Raw genomic sequence first — 19,733 nt, forward strand, 5'->3', positions numbered from 1 at the left:
TCAGCTGTGCCTCTGTAAAATGGGGAGAGGGCTGCTACCTGAGAAGCTGAGAACTGCACAAGGACTGTGTAAGCAGGTGATCTCAGATCACAGAGCTGATGGCTACTCGTTATGAGGTTAAGCCCAGGGTGAGGCCTGCTTCCACCAAATTCACCCTGGCTTGTCACCATTATTGATTCATCTGTCCATCTCAAGAAACTTATTGAGGGCCTGCTATTTGCCAGGCAAAGGCCAGTCAGTACACACTACTAACGTGTGTACCAAGAAGAAAATCAAACAAATGTAAGAAATCAGAGCTTGTCTTCAAGGGTTTAAATGTCAAGGCATGTGATCCACAGGAAAGCTTTTTTTTTTTTCCCCATCATAAAGGGCATTGATGGGACAACTGGCAGAATTTACATAAGGTCAATAAATTAGATGATAGTATTATATCAGTGTTAATTTCATGTTTGATCATCAAGCTGTGGTGAGACTGTCCTTGTGGTTTTTTTATTTATTTTTGAGAGAGAAAGAGAGAGAGAGAGGGAGAGACAAGCAGGAGAGGGGCAGAGACAGAGGGAAAGAGAGAATCAATCCCAAGCAGGCTCCATGCTTTCAGTGCAGAGCTTAATGCAGGCCTAATCCCACGACCATGAGATCATGACCTGAGCTGAAATTAAAAGTTAGACACTCAACTGACGGAGCCACCCACTCACCCTGAGACTGTCCTTGTTTTTAGGAAATATACACTGAAGTATTTAGGTATAGAAGATATCCTATATACAACTTACTTTCAAACTACTCATAAAAATTATATATACACAAATGAACATATGTGTATATGTGTGTGTGGAGAGGTAGGGGGAGAGAGGGAAAAAGCAAGGGAGAGAAAATACAACACAAAACAATCATAGTAAAATGTTAATATTTGAGGAATCAGAGTGAAGGGTTTACAAGAATTATTTGTACTATTTTTGTAACTTTTCTTTAAGTCAGAAATTACTTCAAAATAAAAGTTAAATAGAAAGTTTTTTTAAAAAAAGTTTTACCCAGGGGGCACCTAACTGGCTCAGTCCATAGAGCATGCAACTCTTGATCTAGGAGTGGTGAGTTAAGCCCCACACTGGGAGTATAGCCTACTTAAAAAAAAAGAAGAAAAGTTTTATCCTTCCAACATGATGCAGTTGCTCAAATGAAGGAGTGCACTGTGGGCTGAGGAGATGGTTAGGAAGCACTCAGTGGTGGGACACAGAATGGATCTGAGGGCCTGAGAACATCTGAACTGGAGAAAGAAGGGCCCCATGGCTCAGGAACAGACAGGGGTTCAGAGTTGAGGGTCAGGGTGTTTGGTGGAGGCTGTCCAGAGTGTAAGACTAGGATTAGAGAACAGTGGTGTGAAGGCAGTGTGACAATTTAAAGAAAACAAAAAATTCAGTCACAGCAGTCACATCTCAAGTGCTCGACAGCTACACATGGTTCGTGGCTACCATACTGCGCAGACACGGAATATCACTGTCATCACAGTGCTGGTCTAGAATCCCAAGTTTGCGAGTTAGGTCTTTGTCCTGACTGAACAGGGAGTCCTCACACAAACGGCAGTTGGGTTGGGCTCAGGGACCCCTGGAGGTCTCTCCACCTCCTGGGGGACAAGGCTATCCAATTAGGAAGCTACTGCCATCCTTTGGGAAGGAAATGATCAAGGTCCAGCCTTGGTAAAGGCAGTCACAAAGTAAATACAAGTAGGAGACAGAAGAAAGTTAAAACAATTTAGGGGCTGAAAAAGAGGGAGGTACAAAGATTCTTTAGAGATTTCTGGCTTGGATAAATGGGGAAAATTAAAGTGACAGAATACAAAATTTGGAAGGGAAAGATGAGGCATTTGGTTTGGTCCAAGTGAATATGGCAGACGAAAGAATTTAACCCGCTTGTAGGCTAGATGCCCAGGATCAGAATTCTAGAGAGAGGTTGGTAGAGATTGGAGGTGCAAGACTCCAGAATCAAACATGCAATCATAATGGAAACTGTGAGGATGGTTCAGTTCTTTGGGGGCAAGAATGCAGTCAAAGATGAGAAGGGGCCAGGGTCTGATCCCAGGTGATGCCCATGGTGAGAAGCTGGGATGAAGGAGAGGGCTATGGACCCCGAGAGATGGAAGGACTGTCACTGCAAGCAAGGGTGGAGAAGAATAGGCACTGGGAACTAGACTTCAGGTATGATCAGCACTGAGTGATGGGTAAAGTTTGAGAGGACAGGTGCCATGAGACAGTGGGGTCAGAAGTCACTCCAGAGGAAATTCTCAAGGAAACAGTAGGGAGTCAGCTAATCTGATAAGAATTCTGGAGTTGAAGGGACAAGGACAAACAGGGTGATGGAAGAGGGAATGTCAATCAAGCAAGGTTTCTTCCCAGGTGAGAGAAGAGTACAGGTTTGAAAGCAGAAGGCTAGGAGTCAGTGGAGAGGGGGAGCCCCAAGATGGACCAGCATGGGAAAGACAAACCCCTTGGAAGTGAGTACCAAATGGGCTATGGAACAGCCATGACAGGTTAAGCCACGAAGCCCCTGCCCCTCTTCATCTATGGCTGCTGGGAAGGGAGAGGCACAACTGGGAGAGGCCCGCACGGGAAGATAAGGGCTTCTACGAGAGCCAGCGTCTGACCTCCCATGGAGAACAAAAGCCACCTGTTCAGGGTTGCTTTGTGGAGCTGCCGTTATCCCCCCAAATTTACATGTTGAAACTCGAGCTTCCCAGCACCTCAGAATATGACCATATTTGGAGATAGGGCCTTTAAAGAGGTAATTAAATTACGGTGAAGCCATGGGGCAGGGGTCCTAATTCAAACCGCCTGGTGTCCTTATAAGAAGAGAAAATGTGGACACACAGAAACACCAGGGATACATGCACAGAGACGAGGCCACGTGAGGACAGTGAGAAAGTGCCCATCTGCAAACCAAGGAGAGAGGCCTCAGAAGAAACCAACCTGCCAACATGCTGAACTTGGACTTCCAGCCTCCAGAACTGTGAGACAACATACTTCTGTTGTTTAAGCCACCAAGTCTATGATACTTTGTTGTGCAGCCACAGCGGACTAGAGCAGCTGTGGATGGGCTCTGGAGGCCAGTAAGGAGCTTGATAGCCCCAGGAATGGCTGGCCAAGAGCTAGTAAGGAGGATGGCAGTTAGCATACCATGAAATCTGATGACTCCAAAGTCCCACTCTTTACTAACCTTGGCAGCCCTATAAACCTATGTGGTCCTAGTAAACCTAGAAGTAGGGTCCCAACTAGTACCTGTCTTCCTCTGTCACGGTTAAATGGATTGAGGGCCAAAGTTTCATGTTTGTTCTATAAATTTGCATCTTCTGCTGTTTGAATTGGTTAGCATTTAAAGCTGGTTTAGTTCCTGTTAGTAAAGACAATTTTAAATGTTAATGATGTTCTATATCCTATTCTATACATATTTTATACGAGCATCTGCTGAAATCCATTAACTGTGTTCGGGGCTTAGAAGAATATATTTAATAGGTTGGAAAGCAGAATCCCCTGATCCTAAAACCTGGTTTCTCACAGTGAGCTGGGCTCAGTGCATGCAGTGTCTAACCCACGATCTCATTGTCTTTTTTCCCCCTGGGTTCCTTCCCCAACCACATACAAGCAGGGCACCTCACACTGTTTCCATGCCATGAAAAAGGAGATAGATCCCCATAAATGCCAGGTGATTTGTGAGGCTCATAACACCAGATGGGGCCAAGTTAGACACAGGAACCACGCCTCCTGATGCCCCGTGTGGCTGCCTCTGTAGCAGCTCACTCTCTGTTCCATCCGCATATCCAAGCCCTCAACGCCCTTCTCTGTCCCCCTGCAGGAATGCAGTGGGCACAGACTCTGGAGCTGGGCTTGGGTTTAAATACTGCCCTGTCGCTCCCTAGGCTGTTGATTTAAAGCATGTTACTTAATGGGGCGCCTGGGTGGCTCAGTGGGTTAGTCGTCTGACTTCAGCTCGGGTCATGATCTCGCAGTTCATGAGTTTGAGCCCCGTGTTGGGCTATGTGCTGACAGCTCAGAGCCTGGAGCCTGCTTCCGATTCTGTCTCTCTCTCTCTCTCTGCCCCTCTCCCACTTGCACTCTGTCTCTCTCATAAATAAACATTAAAAGAAAAGTAGGTTACTTAGCCTTTTGGAGCTTTCATTTCCTCATTCAAAAAATGTGAAGGGGATAAGTAAAGTTTGTTGTAAAGCATTAAGCTACGTTGCAAAGAAGGTAGAGCACAGGGTGCATGCTCTAATACCAGGCCCTCACCCCAGTCGCCCCTCTTCCCCAGATGGATCCCCAGAGGACTTCTCTGTCCACTCTGTCACCTATTTAGTATGCTACCCTGTATCAGCTGAGCTCTGTACCTACATGATACCTCTCATGCTGCTCCTGGAGTTCCTTTCCCAGCTCAAGTCCTCAGGTAACCCTCTTGCTGGTCCAGATGCTCAAACTCTCAGCTCTCCTTGGGTTACTAACTAGTTTCCTCTTCTCTGGATTCATCCATCTTACCACCTTGTTGTCTTATACTAATGTCAGCCCTTTGTCTCTCATTCCCTCTCCAACACCTTAAACTTTTGCACCACCCATTGTCAAAGAGGAATATTCTAGAAGGAAAATAAAACCCAACTATATTTGCGAATCCCATGGCAGCTACCAACCACACTGTCAGGCTAGGAGGGCAAAACATCCTCCCGCAGCCTGCCACTTGGTCTGTCTCTCAGGGGAGGAGCTCAGTCCCCTCCCCCAGACAGTCGGCCCCAGGACGCACCCCCCTCCTGGCATAGCACTGCTGTCAGGGTACTTTGTTCACTGCTTAGAGTTCCTCTTCTTCTTCTTCCTTTTTAAAGTTTATTTATTTTGAGAGAGACACAGAGAGACAGAGCAAGCAGGGGAGAAGCAGAGACAGTAGGGGACAGAGGATCCCTAGCAGGCTCCCCGTTGGCAGCAGAGACAGCAGAGAGCTCGATGTTGGGCTTGAAACCATGAACTGTGAAATTATGACCTGAGATGAAGTCAGATGCTTAACTGACTGAGCTACCCAGGAGTCTCTACAGTTTCTCTTCTTATCCCTCTCTCTGCAACTTTGTTCTACCTGGGGCCCAGACCTCTTTCTCAGCCCATCTATACATCCCACTACCTGACCGTCCCTTCTCCTGGCACATACTGCAAGCCCAGCATGTCCAAAAGTAAATCCAGGATCTTTTCCTCAAACCTGCCGCTTGCCCCTGTTTCTCCCAAGGCCCCCTCCCTACCATCCCCAGTCACTAGCATCAGTCAATTCCATTCACTCCATACCTCCTCGGTCTGCCACCTTCCACATCCCCACTGTCACCATTCTAGTCCAAACTACTACCGCTTCAGCCTCTGGTCCCCCGTCCCTGTCCTAATACGGCCGCCATTCCAAGGCCATCACTCCACTGTTTAAATGTCTCCAATGGCCACCCACTGCCACTTAACATAAAGTCCAACTCATCTTTCAAGGGCCTCTGAGATGTGTCCCCAACTTTTGTCCCATCTTCTTTCTTACTCTTCCCTCTTAGGGAATACCGTCACCCAGGCCCTTGGCGCTCAATGTCAGCGGCTTACAGAATGGAGTGTGCATTATGAACACCTGGGAAATTTGCTAGAAACACAGTTCCTGGCTGTCCAGGGCATGCTGATGCTGTTGGGACCTGCGTCACCCTCCAGGAGGGCTGCTCTATCCCCCACACTGAATGCCTTTCCATTTCTGCAGTACTGGCCACTGCCGCCAGCTCTTTGCTGATTCTGGTACCTTCTTCCAGTAGGCCTCACCTCATCCATCACTACTGTCAGGCTGGGTTCCATGCTGCTTGGAGGTGGTTCTTTCTTAGCACTCCTCACAACGTATTACAATGCAGAAACACCTGTCCAACATGCATACCTCACAGCACACTCCCTGGAGACAGGAACAGGGGCCCATTTTGTTCACCTGTTGTACTGCCAATGCTTAGTGTGGTACTTGGCATATGCTTGAAAAGCTATTAAAGGAACAAGTGGAGCCCCTGAGGATCTCTGTTAACCTGGGAGTTTCTAAGAACAGTCCACCCCCCCACCCCTGGGGCTCTGATGCTGAGAGATAAAGCCCTGGGGCTTGAATCCCTCTGCAACTTCCCATTAAAAGCAGATCCTCTTTGCTCTGTCACCAACTAGATCAAAGCCGTTGGGCGCTCGTCTTACACTCTAAAGAGGAGACAGGCTGGAAGAGGTGCAGCAGCCCAGTGAAAACATCATGAACAAAGCACTGAACTTGGATGCCTGCTGGGGAAACCTGGGGCAGCGATGGGGAGGCCAGCCTCCCGGCTGTCTGGGCAACCCAGCATTTTGCTTCTGCATCAGGCCTGCCCAAGTCCTGACCTACTCCTGCTGAACGTTCCTGTTGCCCTGAGTGGTGGTGGGGGGAGGGAGCTAGAGGGAAGGAGGTCAGTATACGCACAGGAGTTTCCAGACTGCTCAGTCTGAAAGCACAGGAGTGCCTCTCCCATGAATCAGCAGGGCAGAAGACCTGAGCAGGCAAGCTTTTGGGAGATATTTGCCGAGACTAAAGGTAGGCCTCTTAGCGTCAAAAGGGTCTGAGATAATGGAAAGCAAAGGAGAATTAGGGAGGTAGCACGAACAGCCTCGGGTACAGGGAGGTCCCTGGATGTCTGCTTCTCTGGGGACATTTCCCTTTTTAGGTAGTTAACTAAAAATAGACATCAAACCCTTCGCAATTCCCAAAATCAGCATTAACTTTCTACCAAAGGCTCCTAAAGGTGACTCAGGCTGGGTGAAGTGTGGAGGAAGCAAGCATTCACGCACAGGGCTGTGTCAGAGAAGGGAGGGCGGCTGTGCGGACTTGAGGATGAAAGGTCGAATCCCACCGCCCTGCACTCAGGTAGACTCAGGGCTCTGGGTGACTTGACAAGCCCCCAACACTTCCCTGCCCCTTGCACACACCAGGCCCTTCCAGTATGTCTAATAGACAGACCTATGGAGAAATATTGGTCATATTCCCAGAATTAACATCTCTGGGCAAATTTCGTGAACTCATCTCCTATCAAAGGCTGTCACACAAGAAGATTCCAGAGGAACACTGCTCTTCTTGTTACTGCGAATGCTTATCCCCAAGCCCCTAGGATACAGAATGTGGGGATGGTTGTGAAAGAGGCAGCCCGGCATGGCCAGGATGGCAGTGCCAATGTGCTCTCTGGGGAGGACCCGTCCTCCCACTTAACAGGATCATGGGAGACAACGGAAGAGCTGGGGAAGGAGCTGGAAGCAGCAGCTCAGAGATGGAGGTCACAGGGTCACATGCACGGCAGGGTGGGGGGTGATAATGGGTACTATCACTCCTCATGGACAATATTTTGGTTGAGAGTAACTAGTAGTTGGCACCAGCTTTCAAGTTCGTGGAATTCATGGAAGTACCCAGCTTCTCTTTCAGGGTCCCACATCTTCCAGTGTCAAGCAAGTATTGATGCCAAACCTCCACCTGTCCAGCAATTCCTTCCAGCTCTTTGAATACTATGGTGACTTAACATCCCCCATGACTCCAAGAGAATATTTAAAAGAAAGATATGATCCTGAGGGAATCTTCCAGGAAAACTGGACGCTACTTTTGACATCCAAAGATGCTTTCAAGATGATATGACTTTTGGTTTCAGAGAGACACCCATATGGAGGGCCAAGGCAAAGACATCTAAAAGCAAAATCTGGAATGGTCCATCGTGGTGACTGAAGCCAAAGTGACCAGTGTCAGGCCAACGCCAGGCAAGGAATACACAGGGGTGTTCTGTCTGCATCATCCCCAAATCCCACAAGTGCAGTAGAGGCAGGGACCCTTAAAGCATGGGAACTCATGAATTAATGTGAAAAATCACATGCTCATTATGGGCTGGACACTGACATTTCTCAGACAAACAGGCCCTGGTTCCTGTCCTCAAGTTATAAAAGTGACTTCTGCTCATTTACCTGTTTTCAAAACAACATCAGCTCTACAGACTGACAAGGAGGAATCCCTTAGTCTGTTATCACCCTGGCATCGCCTCATCTGTATTTTGTTTTAAGTTTATTTATTTATTTATTTTTTAAAAAGAGACAGAGAGACAGAGAGACAGTGGGAAATAGAAAATCTCAAGCAGGCTCCGCATTGTCAGCACAGAGCCCGATGTGGGGCTCCAACTCACGAACTAGGAGATCATGACCTAAGCCAAAATTAAGAGTCAGATGCTTAACAGACAGAGCCACCCAGGTGCCCCTTCATCTGTATTTTCTAAAACCATTTCTTAAGCCCCATCAATGCCTCCCTCACAAAAAATTCCATTCAGATCCCCTCCAGCTGGAATCCCCTAGAACTGGACCTTCTGCTTAAAGCCTCCTTCTCATAAGGATGTTTCTGCTGCTGTGCAACCCAAGCCACACTTGCTGTAGTGTCAACCCATCACATATTGGATGATATAAGGGGGAGTTAGCTGACCTCACCTGAACAATGTCAGACACACACACACACACACACACACACACACACACACAAGCATTCCATTGAACGAACTGCTATCAGAGATGGAAAAATTCTGGGCTCAGTTGGAGTCCCCATCTGACAGGTCTGGAGACGAACGGCTTTGACCAAGGCCATATGTTCAATGAGAGGCAGAACCAAGACTTTTGTCCCTTGCTTTCCAGCCTAGTGCTTTCTGGCTATGTCTTGTGCTGGAGCACTGCCCCAGAGCCAGGCGCAAGAAATGCGCATCTGGACATCCAACAAGGTGCTGCTGCCTCCCCGTGCCTACTCAAATCAGGCGGAGTCTTGGGTGCTTCACCCTGGGCCTGTGCACTTCTTTCTTGCTCTTTCTCCAAAGGTAGGGGATGACCATTCTGAACTGGAGGAGTGGATGAAGTGTTCCAAGAGTGCTGACAGTAAATTCCCATCGAGGGGGGGAAAGGACCATTAAAGGATATCAGGACAATTGACAAAAACTGAATGCAGACCCTGCATTAAATAGTAGTATTGGTTCAATGTTAACTGTCCTGATTTTAGTAACTGCATTGTGGTTATGTTCTTAGGAGATACACAATGACATATTTAGAGGTCAAGAGTATGATGTCTCTAATTTATTCATAAACGGTATCTATATCCCTACATGATGCATGGTGAATATATATGAATATATACATAGTGTGCATACATATGTATGAATATCTGATAAACGGTGAATATATCTATATGAATTCATAATACAGAATGCGAGGACACTGGGAAAAAATGTAAATAATTGGTGGATCTCAGTAATGGGTACATACAAGAGTTCCTTATACTATTCTTGCAACTTTTCTATAAATTTGAAATTATATCAAAATAAAGTTATAAAAAAATGCCTCTTGAGAGGCATGCAGCAAACACCGTGACAGGTCTCAGGACCCAGCTGTCACTCTCCTTGTCCCCCCAGCTCTCAGGGCAGCAGACTCCTGCCCTGCTGTTGCCTGGGGGCAGCCCAGGCTTGTGTGGACTGCACGAAGTACAGCTCTGAGACCGGCAAGGCACAGTGCTGCAGCAGGAACACGAATCAGGGTTGTCCTCACAGTTCCAGATCTTACCAGCTGTCAGACCCTGGGCAGGACAATTTAGCTCTCTGAGGCTCAGTTTTGCCCATCTGTAAGATGAGAACTACTTGTAGCTCAGTTGAATGAGACCTGCCTGAAGTGATCTGTGACTAAGCGCCTTAGAGGATGCCTGCTGCACGGGGGCCCAGTAGACACTAAGTGAGCACCTGAGTGGGGGGCCTCACAGCATCCCTTCCAGTGGGATCCTCCCTCCAGTGCTCCAGCAATGTCATCATTTCGCTTCAAACCACACTCCTCTCTCCTTCATAACCTGGCCCAGAGTTTCCCTGGTCCCAGGTCACCCCAAATGACCACTCCTCATTCCTGTACTTGGGAGTTAGTGTCTGGCAGGTTAGCTTGTACTTCTGTCTGTTTTCTCTCACCCTGCTACCTGGCTTGGCAGATGGAACTGGCTTTTCCCTCATGGTCCCCAGCAGCACTCCCAAGGGCCCTCAGGCCATTGTGCGGACATGTGCCCTCTACTCTTATACCTGACAACTCACACACAGGACTGACCAACACAGCTGGGGGTGGGAAGAGGTCATCCAGGGAGGGATCTGGCTATGATCTGTTTGGCAAGAAAACCACTTGGCCTTCCCTCGATTACTGGCAGGAGAAACGGACTTCCTGGTTAGATTAGGTACTTCCCAGCCCTTGAAAAAAATGAACACATGTTATAGCCAGACAGCTCAGAGACAAGAGAATCAATCTGGGTTTTCTCATGGGATCAGAGATGTCTGGGACCAGGGATGGCCATGCTAAGAGAAAAAAGGCAAGTTGCAGAGGTGTCCAGGTTACGTGCTGTATTTACATAAGTATATGTAAGTGCATAGAAAAAGAATAATTGTGACTATATTTGAGGAGGTGAGTGGAACTGGGGGTAGATTAAAGAGGGCTTTCATGTTGCACCTGGTGTGTTTCTATACTGTTTAGAATGTTTTAAAGAAGAATGCATGATATTTAATTTATGTAATTAATAAATAATACAAATTAGCCCAACAAGTGAGAAAAGAATTGGATGTACAGGCCTAAAAGACACCTCCTTCATTTCCTATCTCTGAGCAGCTGTCTTCTTAAGAGCCTCTGGGAAGGAAGCCCCATGGTGTTCAGGAGGCACCCAGAGAACTCTACAGGTTTCTGAAGGACACGAACACAGGTATGTAAGCAGGTGGAGGGGCCACCAGAACCACCCGGCTAATGTCCTCAGTGTCCAGCGGGTGATGTGTTGGGGTGACGAGAGGTTGGGTGGATGGGCCATTCAAAGTGGTCATTACTGTACACGGAGACACACATTTCCATCCCCTTGGGGGGTAAGACATCTGTCTGTAACTGCAAGACAAAGACTAGAGTAAAATTCCCCTTCCACAGACAAGTAGCGTCCTCTGGACTTAATCTAGATATGGATGTATTTGTTTGCTATGGAAAGGGAGACCAGCACTTTCTGCCAGCCCGCCCCTCTCCCTAAGCAGTGCCACTGACTGAGCCCCACTCCCCACTCACTCTGTAGGGGTAAGAACCTTGGCTTCCAGCTCTGCTTCCAGCATCTTGCTCCTTCCTTAAAGAGTAGAGATTGTGGGCTGGTGCCAGAGATACTCTGAGGACCTGGGCATGAGGGCTCCTAAGGCAGTGCCACACTGAACAGAGGCAGTAAGGGAGGCCCCCTCTGTTTCTGAAGACCAACAGTGTGGGCACAGGGTGCTTCTAGGCTTCCAGGCTGACCTACCACACCCTGGAATAGCTTAGAGGCTTGAACAAGTACTGAAGCCTGGATCCTACCTCTGGAGATTCTGATCTAATTAGCCTGGGTTGCCCCAGCAGCAGAGGTTTTAAAAGCTCCACAGGTGTGTCTAATATGCAGCTGGGGTTGAGAGCCACCACCCCAAGTCAGATGATGACAACTTGTTCGGTGTGCCCCACAGCCCTCTCTCCCCCAGCGCAAAGGCCCAGCTCCCGGGGCTGCTCACTGTCCCCAGCTTGTTTTCTCCTTCACAACCTTCCCCTGGACCCCACCTCACTGCCCCCAGGATCTGCCTGTAATGGATGTGCCAGAGCTGAGGGCAGCAGGCTGCTGATGGCCCGGCTCAAAGTCCATGCACTCCTGCCTCTGCCCTCAGGAGAGGCGAATGACTGCATTGGTCCCTAAGTCACAACCACCTGGTGCTCTTCGAAGCTCCCATTTTGCCGTAACTAACAGAGCATGGGTCCAAGTGATCCTCTTAGAAAATAAAATCACCAACCCATTTTTACTGGGTTTTTCTTACAGTTATATACGCATTTCCAGCAACTTATTAAAGGTCTACTCCTGATACTCTGAGCTCCCCACTTTGGTTAAATATCCACTAGACATTATAATTCCAATCTGGCTGCCCCAACATACTGAAGGCTGAGCATCCCCCTGGCAGCTGGCTGGAGTATGCACAAGGAACCCAAGCTCATCATTAGGAGGGTAAATATGCAGCTTTGAAAAGAGGAGAATAAGGGGCACCCGGGTGGCTCAGTCAGTTAAGTGCCGACTCTGGATTTCAGCTCAGGTCATGATCTCATGGTTTGTGAGTTTAAGCCCTGCACTGGGCTCCGTGCTGTCTAGTGCAGAGCCTGCTTAGGATTCTCTATCCCTCTCTCTTTGCCCCTCCTCCTCCTCCTCTCTCTCTCTCAAAATAAATAAACTTTAAAAAACACAAATAAAAATTTAAAAATATATATGTATATGCACACATAACTTATATTTTACAACTGCACTGGTATAAAGATGAATATATTAATATTGTGAATTAAAACATTTTCTTTGACCCAAAAGTTTATTTTCTTCTAATTCTATAAGATATTGAGATATTTTTGTGGGGTGTTGTGCCTGATACATCAGTGGGCCCTGGGGGAAGGTGAGACCAGGGAGAAGGAGACACTTTGTAGAGTCACACAAGTCCTTCCTTGCACAGCTATTTATACCACAGCTGCAACTCTTGCACCTCCCTCTACGAGCAAGGCCCCGTCCCTCTATGAGCAAGGCCCGGCATCCCGGAAGCCCCAGGGGCAGCCCTCAGGGGACTCACAGTGGAGGAGGGGTGAGCCACAGACACATCACCAGACACTGGGCAGAAGACAGTGGCAGCAGGGAGGTGCTGAGTGCTCCGGGAGCACACAGGAAGGAAGGGTTACTTGCAGCTGGGGCAAGGACAAACTCAGGGATGACGTGGCTTTTCAGTGGGAGTCTGTCCCATGAAAGAGGTGTCTCACGGAGAGAGGTGCTCCCAGAGCAGAGGCATGATGGAAGCGGCACGGGCACTTCCATCGCACATGGAGGAGCTCGGGCTGGCCTGAGCATAAAGTAAGGATACAGGAGTTGGGGGCAGACTCGGAAAGAAAGGCCAGACCACACACGTCAGGACAAGTGTGCACAAGTGCAATGTCTGTGAGGCCCACTTGAATGGGACTGGTAGGCTCTGGGAACCGCCGGGCACCGCAATCAGGAGTGATGAGAGCAGAGCCACGGTTTGGAAAGCTTCTGCCCAGCAGGACTCACCTGGGAGAGATCAGGAGGAGGAGTCTTGGTGAGAAGCACAGAGGGCCTGAGTGAGGTGGCGAGTGGACGTGGGTATGCACCACTAAGGCTGTGCAGAGGCTGGGAGAGGTGGGCAGTGCCAAACGGTCACTGGCCCAGTCACCAAGGCTTCATGGGGTTCGCTGGGGTGCAGGCAAGGAAGCTGGGCTCAGTCCTGGGGTTGCCTAGGAAAGCTGAGCAAGTACTTACTCTCTGTTCCTAGCACTGGGGGAAGAGAGCTCTTGGGCCTCCGGGCTTTCATCTCCGGGGCCTTGGCATTCTCCCTGGCAGGAGCATCTGGAACAGAACAGGTAATGACGGACATTAGTTGGCTGCTGCCCAAGGAAATGAACAGAGGAGGTGTCTCAATAAAAATCCCACCCCAACCAAAATTACAGCACCCCCCCCCCCCCCGGCTCCTCTTTCCACTCTGGGGGCCCTCTGTGCCTGCCGAGCAGACGGCGCCTGCCTCGGGCACCTTCCTCCACCGGAGCACCAAAGAAGGAGCGTGCGCGCACTCCACTGCGCCTTATAAATCAGGTGGAGAGAGCAGTCACCCAGGCAAGATGGATGGACAGGCTATGCTGGGAGCTATTATGCATTCCCCTGCATGGCAGGCACGGGCTGCCAGGAATCACATCGCTGGCAGGGTCGGAGGAGCGGCGGCACCCCTGTGCTCACTTCTCTCCCATCTTTTCCTTTCACTGGGTCTTTACTCGCTGGCGCTAACTGCTCTGTATTTCCAAAAGCCTGCTCTGTATGGAGAGGTCTCTCCGACAGAAGAAAGAGGGGACAGGGTCCATGCCTCAGCTCATGGTCTGGAAGGGGCCTGCACCTTCTGACTTCCCAGACTTCTTTCTACAGATGGTCACTGACAGACTTTAAGACCAGATGAAGGCCTCTGAGCAGGCAGCCGGCATGCCTCACCCCCTCTGGACTGAGCCTTGGACCCATTATGGGAGACTGCACTCCTCCTCAAAGTGGATCCAATGAAACCGAGCCTTCTGGGTGGACCTGAAATGGCACGTGGATGAGTGCACAATGCCTTGGTCCTCTCTTCCACGTTCCCTATTCCACTTTAACGTCGAGCGTGGACATCACCACACTCTCCCTTGATGGGGCAGAAGAGTAACATCACACTGGGCTGGGTGGTCAGAAAGGGCCTTACTGGGCCCCAAGGAGACTAGACTTCAGGAAGCTTTGGGGAAACCACCCAGGAACTCGGATAAGAAGGAGCTGGTTAAACAGCTATCACTGTGCTCCAGCATTTTCCCCACAAGGAATTCTCCTCAGGGATGTGCTGAGAGGGAGCCTCCCTGTCAGAGTCCCTTCCTGCCATTCATTTTCTGGCTCCTGAAGACAGGAAACTCAAAGGGAGGAAGGAGGGGGTGGGACTTTCCAGCTGAAGCTTGAACCACATTCCTGTGGCTTGGCTAGGGAGGAAGGGCCATCTTGCTGTCTTGCCTCCTGGATGGGGCAGTCCTAGCCCCAGACTGGGGCTCTCTCCCACACATGCCCTCTCCCAGACTGGTTCCTGGGGCTTTGTGTGGTGGACACAGTTTGCACAGAACTAGGCCTAGGGATGAACACTTCCCTAGCACACAGATGCTCCCATCTGGATGTACTGCTCTTTCTAGATGGCATTTGGGTCTCATTTCTGCTTCAGAAGGTGGATGGGCCCGTATAAATCCTCCCACAGAGTCAAGCTTCCTTCCTAACCTAAAGCCTGCCCACTCTCAGTTCTAGCTGGGTATTTCAGGAAAGGAGGCCCGGTGTGGGCATCGTCCAAGCTCACCGGCAGCTCCGAGGCACAAGGCCTCTGGGGCTATGGGGGCAACTCCCTACTGAAATCAGCCAAAGCTGTACACATGTAACTACAGGAATGGTTGAGCGTAGGCCTCATGAAGAGCTTCCTAGCAGTATATGGCAGGGAACAGTGCTGAGGGAACCAAGCTGGAAGCCCAACCCTGCCTCCACTATTCTCCTTCTGCCACATTCTATAAGAGCAAACAGAACCCTACATGGTGAGTCAGGGGTCCGTGCCTTCCGTCGCGGACACTGCCTGTGTCCTGTCTCCTCAGTGGCCACCCACACACCAGGTTCCATGTGGATACAGATGGAGAAGCAGAAAGTCCTGTGGGGAGGGGATGATTTCACTTCCTCACACTGGGTATTTTCCCCTGGCCTAATGGTCATTCTCAGCTACAGAAAAATCCTCAGTATTTGTCAACTTGTGTGGTTCTCAGCATTGGCTGCCCATTAGAAGCAGCTGTACATAGGTGTCTCACCCTGTAGATCCTGGTTTAATTGGTCTGGTTAGGGTCTGGGTGTCCATATTACCCAGAAGCTCCACAGATGACTTTCATATGTCACTCCCAGTCTGTGTGTGACATAGGCCGTGTGTGTGTGTGTGTGTGTGTGTGTGTGTGTATTTGTATGCACATGTGTGTACGTGCCTGTGTGTCTGAAGGTGGGCATGCAGTACATGGAGGGTCTCAGGGACTATTCTGAGAGACAGGAATACCTATCGCTGTATCTCTTGATGTCTGGGGACTAGGGTGCCATCAACCAGGGTGTAGCAGTCTATGTTTCTTTCTTCCCTTCCTTCAAGACCTGATAGGCACCAATGACAATTTACAGGAAGGTACACTCCAAAGTGTGTTTGTTTCCCCCTTTTTTAAAGAAGAAGAAGAGACAGCCAAGAGTGTACAGAGCTCTGTGCTTCTTGGCTTGAATACTCTCTTTGCCCGTCTTTCTTCTGGTGAGTTCTGGGGACATCGCAGGAGAAAGGTGAAGAAGGATCGGGATTGCTTTGTTTTTTAGTTTTTTGTTTTTTTTTTTAACTGGTGTGTAACTTGAGGCATAAGCAAGCCAAGGATGAGAGGCTGGTCTTCCTGGGTTCCTAAGGAAGGGACACAGGGATGGAGATTCCTTCTCTCCTCGTGGGGTCGCATGGGCCTTTGTTTCTAAGCGGCATTAGAGTAGAGACCGGGAAGGAGGGTACCAGTTTTGGCTTTGTCATTAGCAATCTTGGGATCATGAGCAAATCATGTCAACTGCCCTGGGTCTCTATTTCCACACCCGTGCAAAGGGAAGTACACTTATTCCTTCTACCGTAGTGTTAAGATGCTCAGAGGAGAGAATGTATTCAGTAGTGCTTGGGAAAGGAGAAAAATGATCATGTACCTATTAATTCATTCCTCCTGCTCACCACATTTCCTCAGCTCCCTCCCAGTCTGCTTTAAAATTCTCCACTTTCAAAAGCCCTGCCTGACCAGCCCCCACCCGCATGTTTCCCGCCTCCGCATCTGTATTCAGCTTTTGGGTGCTGGCTTTTACACTGACGTGTGAGTGCACTACCCTGTCATGTGCTTTGAGCTTTGTTTTTAGAAGTTCTGTGTACTTTATCTTTCCATCTGACCATGAGGAAAGGGGCTCAAGTTTCCCTTTCAAACCAGGCATACCTCCAGACTTGGAGCCCCCCCAGGGGTGGGACTGAGCCCCCACTTCCCTCAGTCCTCCTGCCCCATGGGGGCTGTGTGTGCGCCAGTAGCCACCGGCCCTCTGTGAGGGCTGCAGCAAGGGGTGGGCTGGAAGGACCACGTGCTTAATCAGAACCAGCTCTGTGCTCACATGGATGCCCAGGGGATAAAAATAATAGTAATACAAGACTAAGAGCAGCTTGTATTTTCTATTTTAATCAGTTTGTGATGAAATTGAACTCCATTTCTAGATCTCGGCCCCAGGGCTGGAGTCCATTGCTGGCCGGGTTGTGCCCCCAAAGAAGGACGGGAAGATGGAAATATAGGGAGGTGGGGGGCCTCTACATAGGGAGGAAAATGTGTCCTTATATGGACAATACTTCACCCCCATCCACTCCTGGGCTAGCTCTGGACCTGACCCTTCAGGGCAGCATTTTTGCTTCTGTCTTCCCCAGGAGGTTGGTTCCCTGAATTACAAGCCTAAGGCAGGGGGAGTGAGGTCTTGGGAGGCTTCTGGGGGTGGGAGGGGGTCAAGCGTCCAGGAGCTCCACCAGGGGGCAGAGGGGGTGGCCTCTCTCTCTGCCCGAGGGCAAGCAGCAAGCTGGCTCCATCAGAAGACCGGGTGCTCTAGTCAGGAAAAGAGCTCCTTGCTGGCTCTACTCTTTGGGGCCTATGAGTCCTTGGGCAAGTTCCCTGAACTTTTTTGAGCTGACCTTCACCAGGAAAACAGGAGTAACACCCCAACAGAGTAAATGAGATGTAAAGTAACAGTGGGCATTCACTGGGTTACTTAGCCCATGCCTGGCACGATGCTAAGTGCTTTGTCTACTTGTTTCACGTGGAACCGTATCATTTGCCAATATTCAACTGTCTTTGGCCTACTGGGGAAGCAGTTTTATTCAGTTCAATTGAATGCAAGTTAGCTGCCTGTGGTGACATGACGGACAAACGTGAAAGTGGGAGCAGACTTGTGAATGTGGCAGGAAGAAGGGTGCATGGCTATCAGCTCAGGCACAGTCAGAGGTTCCTGATGGCCATGGTGGCAGTTAAGCGTGGTAGTTAGGAGCCAAGGCTTGTGTTTAAATTCCCACCCAGTTAGTTATTAGCTGCATGGACTTCAGCAGGCCCCTCAGTCTCTATATGCCTCAGTTTGGGCTTTTTTACTATCGCTCCGCTAAACCCCCTTGTCACAGCCACAAAACCCCTTTGAATTGCTAAAGCTGATGGTCTCAGGCTCATCCTGTTCTCAGCGGCAGCACCTGACACACTGATGTCATCATTCCTTCCTTATTCAAATGGCTGTCATTTGGCTTCTGGGGTACCCCTCTCTCCTGGATTTCTTCCTGTCCCACTGTGGCCATTCCCTCTTGGTCTCCTTCCCAGACCTCTGTCCTGCCCTACTCCTCCTCCTCCCTACTCCATCCACATCCACCTTAGGGACCTCATTCAGTCCCAGAACATTCAATGGCCTCTTATGTGGACAGCTCCCCATACCCTGCCTCCAACCCTGACCTCCTTACTCAACTCCAGGTTCATCTAAATGCCTGCCTATGTGACGTGCCCACCTGGACGTCTAATGGACATCTGACACTTCACAGGCACTTGATTGGCCCCTGCCCCTTACATGCCTATCTCAGAAGGTGGTGCCACCATTGATCCATGCTCCCCCATGAAAACTAAGTCACTTTGACTTCCCCTTCTCTCCATCTCTTCTTCTTCTTCTTTTTTTTTTAATGTTTGTTTATTTTTGAGAGAGAGAGAGAGAGAGAGAGAGAGAGAGAGTGACAGAGCATGAGTCGGGGAGGGAGGGGCAGAAAGAGAGGGAGACACAGAATCTGAAGCTGTCAGCACAGAGTCCGACACAGGACCTGAACCCACAACCCGTGAGATCATGACCTGAGCTGAAGTCAGACGCTTAACTAACTGAGTGACCCAGGCGCCCCTCTCTCTCTCCATTTCTAATGCATCAGCAAATCCTATCAGCTCTACTGTGAGAATAGATTATGAATCTCATCACTTCTTACCTCTTCTGTGGAGCCTAAGCTGACATCACCTTCTGCCTGGGCCATCACAGGAGGTCTCCCTGCTCTCCCTCTCATCCACACAGGGACTGGGTGACTCTTCACCATGTCTAGAGCTGGCCCACCACACTCAGACTGACAGATCTGGCTGCTGGTACTCCTCACCTCGTTTCCCACCACTCTGCCCTGGCTCACAGCTCAGCCACCCTGGCCTTCCTACTCCCGGGAATGCCTCAGGTATAGCCTCTGCTCGGGCTTTGCTCTCACCAGTACCTCTTCCTTCTTACTTCGAGACTCCTTCACACTTCCTTCAGGCCTCTGTTCCAATGTCACTTCCTCATAGAGGCCTCACAGCCACCTTCTCTAACAAACATCTTCCCCACACCCTACTTTGCTTGCGTTGTAGCACCTGGTATTGCCTGAGATTACACGTCTGTTCATCTATGTTACTGTTTCTCCCTCACAAGAATGTAAAGTTCCCGATAACAGGACCTTCTGTTTTGTTCACTGCTTTTAACCCAGCCCCAAGAGCAGTCCCTGGCACAGAGTGGGATGAATGACCACGGGATGCCCGCTGGAACATCACCTCTTACCACACAAATGTACGACCCTCCATGGCCATGAAGCCCTTGATCTCACTGGTAGCTGTGGCCAGGGTGGCTGGGGGAGGGTGGCCTAAGCTGCCCTGTCTTGGGATTTGGGCCTACAAAGGGTTTTGTTTCCCTACCTCTCACCCGGAGTGAGAGGGAATGGGTCACTCAGGCCAGGTGAGCAGAGGACTCCCCAGTAGGAAGGGCTGTTACTAAGGCAGCCCTGGATCTCTCGGACAGTGGATACTGCCATGCTATTCACTAGACAGAGACGCCATACCAAGTCATGGAAAGGGTAGGCTGTAGAACTGACACACCCAGGTGTGAGCCCTGTCAGGGTAAATCCTGTTCTAACTCCCTGTGCAGGGTGGCTCCAAGGGCAAGAGCTTTGGGATCAGAGACATCCAGAGAGTCTGCATCTCCTGTGTACTGTCTGCATGACCTGGGGAGGATGCTGACCCTCGCCGAGCCTCGGTTTTCCTACCGAGAGATAC

At 49.7% G+C, this 19,733-nt stretch overlaps 1 protein-coding gene across 6 annotated transcripts in view; it reads right to left on the reverse strand.

Moving 5' to 3' along the window:
* The window catches only part of MYLK (myosin light chain kinase), a 280,888-nt gene that overhangs the window by 54,289 nt on the left and 206,866 nt on the right, over positions 1-19,733 (reverse strand). For 5 of the 6 annotated variants that reach the window (XM_045502294.1, XM_045502293.1, XM_045502292.1 and 2 more), the window contains one exon: positions 13,357-13,443. In XM_045502294.1, coding sequence (XP_045358250.1) covers positions 13,357-13,443 — 87 coding nt within the window. The other variant, XM_045502296.1, reaches the window with a different exon arrangement.

This window comes from Leopardus geoffroyi, chromosome C2 (assembly GCF_018350155.1).
Source record: "Leopardus geoffroyi isolate Oge1 chromosome C2, O.geoffroyi_Oge1_pat1.0, whole genome shotgun sequence".
NCBI classification, from domain to species: domain Eukaryota; kingdom Metazoa; phylum Chordata; class Mammalia; order Carnivora; family Felidae; genus Leopardus; species Leopardus geoffroyi.